We start from the raw sequence: 11,000 nt of genomic DNA, 5'->3' as shown, positions 1-11,000 counted from the left end.
GACCGAGCAGAGGTCAGTGTGGTCACCGCATCACAAGCAAACATTACTCCTCCAACTGTCAAACCTTCCCAAGTTTCTCAATCAATTGATTGGAACCAATTCCACATGTGCCTGAAAGTCTTGGACTAGCAACGAAAACCTCGTTAATGTCAGTGTGAGAACTTTGGAAACTTTTTGAAAACTTTTCAAAAGTTTTGAAATATTTGTCAATCATGGATTCGTGTGTGTTGCTGCCCCGTGACTTTGGACTTGTGTTGATGCTCCATCCCAACCCCAAGAACATCCTCGAGATGTCTGTGTCCGTCTGGAGTAACGTGCACCTCAGCCCGGGGACGTCCTTCTACCCTGACGAGGGACATGTCAAACTCGACAAACTGGAGATATATTCTGTGCTGGACAAGAAAGACGTAAGTTTTAAATCATTTCTTTCATATACATGCATATCAAAATGGATACTTTAATAGATGACGGGGTTTTCATTTGTCCATATAATACTCTCATAGGTCATACGGTTTTCCTGCTTATATATAACATGTATATACACTTTGTTTTAAAAAACAACTTTTCTTCATGGATATAAATCCTTCGTCATTTTTTCTTAAAGCGAATGCCACAGCTAAACATAATTGTTATTCATTTTATACTAAAAATGACCGTATAAACGGTATTTTTTGTATGAAAGGTCATTTTGTTTCAATGCTTCAAAGTTAAACTGTCATAAAATATTTTCATTATGGCACTAGAATAAAACATGCATATTTGTATATATTTTTTATTTAAAGATTCCCAGTGGGTTTCCTTCCTCTTTTATTCATTTCCACGCCCATCTACCACTCCTAAATCTCTAAACTAACGACTTAGGCAGAACTAAATCCAATCGGGACGACCCCTATCCCCCTAATTGGGAAAAACAGACAGTTTTCTATTCAGTCTTAAGTCAATCGGGCCTCATAAAGAACTCCCCAAGTATTTGATTAATTGTCCAGCATTTTGTTTCCTCAATGCTCGATTGTCACAAATTGCCCTAACGATGCCAGAAAATTACTAGTCCCTGTAAAATGCCATGTTAACAATACATGAGTGTCCATATACCTTTGGCCACCCTAACGAGCCACGGTAACAACCTACCCGTATAAGTGAATAGTTTTACACCTTCCTTAAACGCTTCTATATCTCTGATAGTGTCTGATTGTCTAGATGGGTCTAATTGATTTCTGATGTACTGCAGAGCCTTATAGTAATTACTCTTGACGCAAACGCACAGTAGTCATATAAGGTTTTATTACCTCCTAACTGCAAAATACTATAAAATAGATACATGTGATAATTTGGAGCATACTTACTGTAGTTTGATATTTTCTTTGAACAGCCGAGACATGTATGATTGTATATGAGTATATAATTAATTTATTCTATTTTATGCTGTTACTGAGAGTTTTAAGTATCGTAAGCTGATATATGGCTGGGTTTCAGTTTTAATAAATCTTTATGTAATTTACCTGGTACATAATACATAGTTACTGGCATGTGACACTAAAACAAACTAGTTCTACCTGTAACTATAACTTTGTCTTTCTGTAGCCACAAAATTAAATAGATAAATGTGACGAATAGATATATCATCATCATTTTATCCTCACTCACTCTGCAAGAAGTACTCATAAGATGCAGGATAATAAATAATTCATATTTCATAATTAACAATGCATTTTTGTCGAATGCAGATTTTTTTACATAGATTCAATGCTTTATTTCGACATTCTAGAAGAAGATTTCGAGGTCACGTCATATAATCATGTCGTATACCTGATTGTTGGCCAAGTCAAATGTAAAATTAAATGTAATTTAGCGCCATGTAGGGATAAGCACCCTAGTTGTGAGACTTGAGTATATCAAAGATAGGTACATAGCCATCTGGTGACCACATGGTCTGTGCGTACTTCCTTCAAGGAGGGAAACAGATGCAGTAGTGGCCGTCAGTGATTGTTCCTCATTAAAGAGCTTATTTTATATAATCCCCATCGAACACATGTTACACCTCCTCTGAAACTGAACTTGAATCTTGCACGGGACAACAGCTATCATACAAGGTTTTATATCAGTTAACACGGCAATGTGTAGTTTTACCACATGAATAATTAGTTCAAAGTGAACTTTGGTCGTCTGGAAAATAAACTGATAAAAGAAAGAATAAATCAGAAAAAGAATGTATCAGAAAAAAACATATGTCAAAATATATAATATATATCAGAAAAATATAGTTCTTAATTTAATTTATGTTTAATTTTCTAAAGTGGGGTACAACAGGGCTGTCGCTTCTTTCCTTCATTGTTATGTTCAACTGCTGTAACGTTTGGGGGAATCGATTCATCGTATTATCGTGACATTCCTCAGTATTGCCTGGTGTTAAGTATGAGATTTAGTCACAAGAACTGACACTCGTCTCCGGGGATCGTTACATAAAACGCCAGCTTTGGTATGAAAGTAGGAAGTCTGCAGTGTAGATAAGAAAACATTTCCGGAAGATAGGGTTCACGGTCTCGGTTAGGTTATCACTGTAACAACACTGGACGATCAATTAGAAATAACTTGATACATCCATCAGGCACCTTTATAGTCAACCACGGACTTGTATAATAGGTCCGTGAGTCAGCGTAGTATCTTAACATCGGGGATATGATTAAAACAGGCAGTCCCAAATTCAACATCATTATAGAAGATTTTTTTATGTAACGAAGTATGCCAGTCCGAGTTTCGTTGGATTCTTAAAAAAAACATGTATACATCGTTCTACTTTATTTGTAAAGTCATGTGTTATTTTTGTTGGTACACATTTTCGTTTATTGTGCAATTGTTATTAGCGTTGATTGTTACAGACAAAATATTACCACGTACCTGCAGCAATATAAAAGTAATTACAAAACACAGTACAGGTGCAGTGGTTTGATGTTTCATTTTGACAAAAAAAACACGTGCATAATTATCCTTATCGATATCCATTCACTGAAAACATTTTTGAACGTGAGAAAATAGCCTCAGTTAATCTCCCTTCAGATCGTATAGCCTTGCAAGAATAACACATCCGATATATCTACGCAGGGGATGTGTTTATACAAAAAGTGAAAATATCCAACGAACTGCGGAATCGCAGCGGGAATGCATACTTAAATCCTCATAACCAGTGACGCGTTCTCTATCAGCTGTGACAGCATTGTTACCTGTTCAAACAATATTGACAATGCAGTGATTAGCTCTGTGTTACGAGGTGTGATAGCGCTGTATGTAGTGTAGGTAGTTGATCGGTCAGTTTTTATAAGGAGTCGTGTTGTGTCAAGGGTTTATCCCGATCGGGAATCGACTCCGCACGAGGTCCACACGAACTTACAAGACTGGTTTTGCTAGGTATTTATTTCAACTGAGCGTAAACAAACATTCATATCTTGACGATATTTCAGCTATTTTTTTGTTCAAATCTGACGTTTCGTGTCAGATAGTAGTGTCTTTATCTTGGGTGGCAAGAAAGAGATGTCCACCCATCATTCAATCATGTCGCCATTGACACTACAGATCTTAAGTCTCTTAAAGACATCTCTATATAATAATTTGAAACGAATTGACCACATTTTACGATTTTACTGCGCGATATGTATTGTTCCGAATTTAAAAGATGAAGAGTAAGAACAGCGCCTTGTCACACCCCGGTGCGATGTCATTTTCGATTGAAAACAAATACATTCTAGGCTAATTGAAACTAATGTATCTTAATCAGCTACTGGAATTTGAAATCTCTTGGGACATCACAGTTTATGCTAGAGCAGATTTTGTTTATTTGGTCGGCTATTTTGACTGCACAAGGATATCTTAGCATGACGCAATAGTGCAGAAGTGAGATACTATTGGCCTGGGGTGAGGGAAATCTACAGGAGCTATAGGGTGTCTCAAGGGAGGGGAGCGGGGAGGGGTGATACATTTGGGAACAGTTGATATTGACTTACCTGAAAGGATATGAATCCTTACACTGACAAATATTTCTGTACAAAACGATTATTTAAAAAATATATATATATATATCTGCAATTAAAATTTAACTCAACTTTTCGTCATTGTAAAAAGTAACCCCATAAATTGATAAAATCGTTTCTTTATCACTAAATTCCACCGAATTGCATTCTTTTGTTTTTCTGAAATATTCCCCCAAGGAAAAATATACAATTGTAGCAACCCTCCGCCGCAATCCCTAGGGTGTGAATTTGTCCAAGAAATTGTTCACGACCCGAATCAAGCTGCGCCAGCATTATAAACATGCCAGCACGACAGGCGCACCGTCTTGATCGCAGCATGGGACCATAACCAGTCCAAATTCGATTCGATACGGCAAGGGGCGCCTGGGTATCAGTTTTCTGAAACACAATAATTCTTTGTTAAAAATGCTACAAAGAAAGCTCTGTACCTGAACGTTGTACATTTATTACAAAATAGTATATTTTCCATATTAAACTAATTTAGACACTTTGAGTGGGACGCCTGTAATAAAAATGTTTACCCTGTAGACTAAAATCGGTGTGATAAACTTCATTGTTTGTCAACAGCATTGGAATGAATTTTCCCCCGAATTTCTTAAAAAATAATTTAGTGGTACGTTAACTTCACAACAGTGTTACTGACCGAAGCCTTTTCATCAATTGGTTAACTATTCTTATAGGTATCGATAATAGATCAATCAGTGATAGTAATGTCAGTCATCAACAAGGTGTTATTGCCATTGTTCCTGCAAGTCGCAATCTTCTCTCAGTGATGTTACCAAATGTCTCTCCTATGTCATTATCACTCGTAACATTCTATCACTTCAACATTTACCTCACTAGAAATATGTACAAGGTAATCATTATCACAATTATCAAGATTATACCCCTTAAACGCGGCTCGCGCCCCGACATAAAACTCCTTTCAGCTTAAAACTGTGTAATTGTCCGCTCTGAATTGTATCACTACGCGGCACGTGCGAGCAGCCGGAAATTTCGTCGCGGCATAATAACAAAGTGCACGCGCTGTGATTGAATACAATCCCGCCTAGTAATTGATTAGGGCGCGATGGCCATTGTTGACCAAGAATGACCACACTTTGAGACATGTTGTCGCTTTGAGGCGTAACGTAATGGTCGGCGTTATTCAATCCGGGCCTTGTGTGAGGCTCAGCCTCTAATTCAGCCACCTCGGCCTCGGCCCATTCACACTCTTAGCGGACTAATCAGATTGTTGAATAGTGTTTGACTCAGTATTGTATAAGAGAGGTCAAAGGTTGAAACTCGAGGAGCCCATTTCCCTTGTCCATCTGCTTCTCAATCTTCTGAGGTCTGATTCGGACGAATGGCGGAAGATATTAGAATTTTCAAGTTATTATTAAGTCATCAAAGGGCCGACAATTTCCATTTGAAACCGTTAGGACTAATTTTAGATGGCGGGTATTTAGCAATGAATGATTACCCCAACACGAATAGTTTTCAAAAAGGAAATTTACTTTTAAAGAGTTGAAACATAGGGTGACATGTTAAGCGTATTGTTTTTCAGGTGAGACGTACGTTGGGATGCTATGACGTAATTCAAGAGGTCGACACCAGGGAGGTCAGGCACTGCAACTGGATCCGGTTTGTCAAAGCGTCTAAGAATCCAGCTGATGTCAACATCGTTGGCACATTAGAAAAAGGAGAGCCCGTCTTTAAGATCGTCAAACCGGTTCGACCGAATGATGAGATCGTTGCGTTCTTCGATGTTCCTGAACCAAAAGACACAACCCCGGAACGTGAGATTAAAGAAGAGAGTATGGACGTCGAGAGCGATTCCCCAGTAGATGTCTGTAGCTCCGAGAGCGAATCATTCAAATCAGGTACATATATTTTCTAATGCTTGCAATTTTTTTTATATTAAACAGGTGCGTGTGTTAAAGATATATAATTTCTTATATTTCTCTTTTAAACTGTACTGTATACTAAAGTTCTTGTATTTCTTTTTTTCCACAGAACCAGAACGAGTGATATCCCCCCTGCCAAGACTTCCCTCACCAGTCAAAGTTATCTCCCCTATCTGTTCGCCGAGCACCCACACGACTTCGTCACCACTCGGGAGAGACGATGATTGCCGATCTGCTGGCAGTGACGTCACCTCCAGTGATGACGTCAGCTCTACATATTCCGTAAGTTAAACAAACACTATTGTCAGAAATCGCCAACTTTAATTAAATTGAAATAATAAAAAAATCTGTATTAAATAAAAATTGATCGAAAACGGTTTTTTAAAAATATTAATCTTCGCCCACAGGGACCAAAGGAGATTTCTCCCCTCACATCGACTCCACGTGACGTCACTTCCGTTTCACCCGAATCTCAACTTCCGGTGAAGAGAAACCGTGAAAGGACATGGCTGCCATGTGAAGTCTGTGGCAAAAAGTTCGACAGACCTTCTCTGCTGAAACGCCATATGAGAACTCATACAGGTATTACAATACTATTATTAGAATTATACGACTGTCGTAAATTTTTAACATCGCAGGCACACATGTAGGTCTATTCTATATAAAGCAAATTTAAAAATACCGAGTCAGCAAATTTACTGAATCATACTGACCGTATTAAGTAACGCAACGCAATCATTTGAGCAAATGTCATAAAGCAAATTGAAACAATTCAGCAATTGGAAACTTACAACGTCAGCAATTTTACTGATCATACTGACGGCATTAAGTAACGCAACGCAAGCTTTTGATTAATTGTTATTTCGCAAAACCCACATTCCATAACAGCTTGTGTAATCGGTACCTCTGTATTCCAGGTGAGAAGCCTCACGCCTGTGACGTGTGCGGCAAGGCATTCTCCACGTCCTCATCACTGAACACGCACCGTCGCATCCACTCTGGCGAGAAGCCCCATCAGTGCAAGGTGTGCGGGAAGTGTTTCACCGCCTCCTCCAACCTATACTACCACCGCATGACGCACAACAAGGTACGTCACAACTCTAGGCCTTTCTATAAAGCGGAACCTCCTTAATCCAGACACATTACGAATTTTTACGATCGATCGAAGTTGTATTTTATATGATGCCCCTTCCAGACCCTTCTTGTGTTGTAGCCTAGTGGTTAAAGAGAAAGCTCGGCACACCGAAACCCGGTCTCGACTCACATGTGTAATAATAATAATAATAATAATAATAGCGGCGTAAATCTTAACTCATTCATTCTCTTTACCGATGGGATGCTAAATGTCAAAAAGGACCTGTGTGACAATGTCTTCATGTTTCTGTCTCCAGGAGAAACCCCACAAGTGCACCATGTGCTCCAAGTCATTCCCTACCCCCGGGGACCTCCGCTCACACATGTACGTCCACAACGGATCCTGGCCCTTCAAGTGCGGAGTCTGCAACCGCGGCTTCAGCAAACAGACCAACCTCAAGAACCACCTTCTGCTGCATACAGGTACGGGTTCGAATCTCAGTAGTTTTCTGTGTGGTGTATCCGTAATTATCATGTGCATGGCAAATATTGAGGAAATATACAGAGAATTTATGCTTCTGTACACTTCTGTTAATGGATGTCTCGTAAAAATAATTCATAACAAATCTTGGTATTGTCTTAATGTGACCGATTTTTGATTTCCAGGGGACAAACCTCACGAGTGCACCCTATGCGGAAAGAGATTTGCTCTGCAGTGTAACCTGAAGACTCACATGAAGACGCATGAAGGTAAATAATTATTCCGTGAAGAGCAAAACACAATTATTAAACAATTTATTTTAAAACGTATATTCACATCAAATTCCCAAACCTTAACTGACTGACCGCCCCGAGAAGACGATCTTAATATTCCGGTCCATTCTATGTTTCCCACTCCCCCTCTAAGATATGACCCTGTTCGCCCCGATTATGTTTCTTGATTTTGTCAGCATCATACCCGTGCTCGTGGATTTCGCCAAAGTAGTTAACGTCACAGATCTACATCACTTAAGCTTTCCTTCCACATTAAGTTGTCACGCCGTGAATACTGTTCAAAGCGGCGTTAAACACAACTCACTCACCCATTGACTCACTCTAATATATGAACTTCCTTCCTTCCTCCAGGTGATGATAAAGAGATCTGTACGCGATGTGACCAGATGTACTTGACTGCCAGCGGAACCGTCATGAACGGCCTGTGCCTCCCCTGTCGCGACGACTCCGCTTCATCCCCACCAGAGAAGGTCAAGAAAACATCCCCTAAATCGGACTTCAGCATCTCAAAACTGACCAGCGATGACAACAAACCCAAGTCAAGAAAAGTCAGCCCTGTCCAAAATCCTCAGCAAGGACTCTCACATTCGATATCCAACATGCAGCTCAATTCCGCATTCCGCACTTCGTTACCAAGTCCACATTTTGTATCCTCCCCTTCAACGGATTTCCAGATGCAGCACCAACCCATGCCATCGTTCAGCTTCGTCCCATTCGGCAAGATTCCGTCTCATAGTTCCTATCCAGGTTTTGGTAGTCCCCAGTTTCTCCCAACCGGAAGACATTACTTCGCAAGTCAGGAACCCACAATGCATCTTGGGTCTGCTGTTTCACATCGTCCAGTCTGGCCAAGTTTGATTGCTCAAGGATTTTAAAAGGACATCAGATAAAAATCGTAGCATCCACGAGACATTCCATTTAAACTGATATAGTGCATCTTGTCCGCAAACGTTGTCGTACCTCGAGAATTTGTCTGTTGACGGATCTCAGCCCCAGTCGTAACCGAACTATTACAAAAACTGGTTACACTTTTGTGAATAGACGGATCCCAGTTCGTAACCAAAATTAACGACTAGTTACACTTCCGTTTTGTCTTTGTGTATAGACGGATCCCAGTCCCAGGTCGTAACCGAACTATGACAACAATTGGTTACACTTCCGTTTTGTCTTTGTTTATAGACAGATCCCAGTCCCAGGTCGTAACCGCACTATGACAACAATTGGTTACACTTCCGTTTTGTCGTTGTCTATAGACGAACCCTTACAAGAGGTTACAGAGTTTATTCTGTCCCTGGGGTCGTTCTCCATCTGCCATCTAGTCAATGTTATGTCATGTCTTTCAGTGTATATGAATATATATTGCACCCATCGCATTAAATATATCCATGACAGTTGTTAATACAATGTACAGACAACCAGCCGTCACATTCCTAGTAACTTAATAGTAGCTATTTATCAAAGTATAACCATGCTATCGCTCATATTTACGTATTGTTTATGGTGTATATATTGTTGACTGTCTTTCATTGTTGACAAGAGTATTGAATGCATAATATATTGTATATTTTTGTATATTAAAATGCTGAAATGAATCAAATTCCTTTGTTGATATTAATCGGCGTTCTCCACTTGACCTTCAGAGTGAGTGAGTGAGTGAGTTGGGTTTAACGCCGCTTTTAACAGTATTCCAGTTATATGACGGCGTGTCAGCTTAATGTGGGAGGAAAGCCCGAAGTGATGCAGGTCTCAGACGTTTACCACTTCGGTGAAACCCACGAGCACGGGTATGGTGCTGACACACCTATAAACATAATCGGGGCGAACCGGGATACGAACCCACAATCATAGGTTTCTGGCGTGCCCTTGACCTTCAGAGCGTGAGTGAGTTGGGATCAACAGTTACTGTTGTATGTAAGCGCGTCAACCGTGGGAGGAAAGTTTTTAATTTGTTTGTTTAACGCCGCGCTCAGTGGATATTCCAGCTATGTTACGGCGGCCTGTTAATAATCGTTTCTGGACCATACAATCGAGTGATTGACACCATGAGCATCTATCTACTCAATTGGGATACGATGATATCCATCAACCAAGTCAGCGAGCCTGACCACTCGTTAGTCGCCTCTCACGACAAACATGGGTTGCTGATGATCAGTTCCAAACTGTATCTTCACGGGAAGAAAGCCCAAAGAGATGCGGGTCTTAGTCGTTTAACATTTTGTTTAACCCACGAGCACGGTCTGGTGCTGACAAACCGAGAAACATAATGAGGCTGAGAAGGGGATTCGAACCCGTGAGGTGGCACACCTAAGGGACGCATCTCTGCACAGCGAGTTTCTGTAACTGGAACATTCTGCCCCATTTCTTCACGATTTGTGCCGAAGTTTTGGAACTGGTTCGGATCTCCACAATGTTACAATGTGTGAAGCCCATTTGTGGAGTCCCCGGTTGCGATATTGCTGGAATTTGGCTAAAAGCAGCTCTTAACCCACATAACGGATAAATAATGATAGTAAAGTAGTCAAACACCGTTGTATCGAGGTTAGAGAAACCTACGAAAATATACTCGAGTTATCCGAGGTTCGATACAACCGAAAAATGAACTTGGCATACATGATGAATGAGTAACACGAAACGTACGCGACAAACTTCGAGAAAATTAAATTAAATGTCCAACATTCATTGATTGAACCGTGATGACCTATGAGTCGAGACGAGATTGACTCTATCAAAGTACAGAGTATATTTGTGCTGGAAGTACTTACTTGGAACTGGAAAATTACTTCGACACATCCGATTAAAAACACAAGAGGTTAAATAAAGATAAATGAAGAAGGAATATGCATTGACCGAGCATTTACGTCGGGACAACCGTAAGTTCGACACATCAAAGTTCGACACAACTGTGTTTGACTTTCAGTATTTAACTATCTGGTATACAGTGTGATGTTGATGTCAACTATTGATATTTTGACTTTTACCATTATATTTCCTTGTAACTTATTTGAGAGGCATTTTGAAGTTGGAGTACTAGGCAAGGATAAGATATATTGATAAACAACTTCTTTATTACAATTAGGAGCGACGTTTCGGTGTAGGTTCTAACACTGTTATCAAGTTGACTTGCCTTTGCGTGTGTTTGTGGCGGATGACACCGGTGCAGCATTATACGTTCACCTATTCGCGAACTCCTGGTATTATCACTATTTAGTAGTGATTCATAAACACATGTCTATGATATAGTCGG

General features: G+C 40.0%; 1 protein-coding gene across 1 annotated transcript; it reads left to right on the top strand.

The window, feature by feature from the left end:
- Positions 1-212: 212 nt before the first annotated feature.
- LOC124122598 (zinc finger protein 629-like) lies at positions 213-9,338 on the top strand. Its single transcript, XM_048398661.1, has 8 exons — positions 213-407; positions 5,569-5,844; positions 5,945-6,190; positions 6,316-6,490; positions 6,826-6,995; positions 7,300-7,465; positions 7,649-7,732; positions 8,108-9,338. The coding sequence occupies exons 1-8, from the start codon at positions 213-215 to the stop codon at positions 8,629-8,631; spliced, it is 1,836 nt and encodes a 611-aa protein (XP_048254618.1). The 3' UTR covers positions 8,632-9,338.
- The last annotated feature ends 1,662 nt before the right edge of the window (positions 9,339-11,000 follow it).

The sequence above is a fragment of the Haliotis rufescens genome, unplaced genomic scaffold (assembly GCF_023055435.1).
Source record: "Haliotis rufescens isolate VD_foot unplaced genomic scaffold, xgHalRufe1.0.p SCAF_18, whole genome shotgun sequence".
Classification (NCBI taxonomy): Eukaryota; Metazoa; Mollusca; class Gastropoda; order Lepetellida; family Haliotidae; genus Haliotis; species Haliotis rufescens.
Note: the sequence above shows the minus strand (reverse complement) of the source record. Positions and strands in the feature narration are given on the sequence as shown.

Bases quoted from the DNA above. Each gene is read 5' to 3' on its own strand.
- LOC124122598 (XM_048398661.1), top strand. From the start codon at position 213: ATGGATTCGTGTGTGTTGCTGCCCCGTGACTTTGGACTTGTGTTGATG. The intron at 408-5,568 runs GTAAGTTTTAAA...ATTGTTTTTCAG, and splicing joins CTGTGCTGGACAAGAAAGAC to GTGAGACGTACGTTGGGATG. The intron at 6,191-6,315 runs GTAAGTTAAACA...CTTCGCCCACAG, and splicing joins ACGTCAGCTCTACATATTCC to GGACCAAAGGAGATTTCTCC.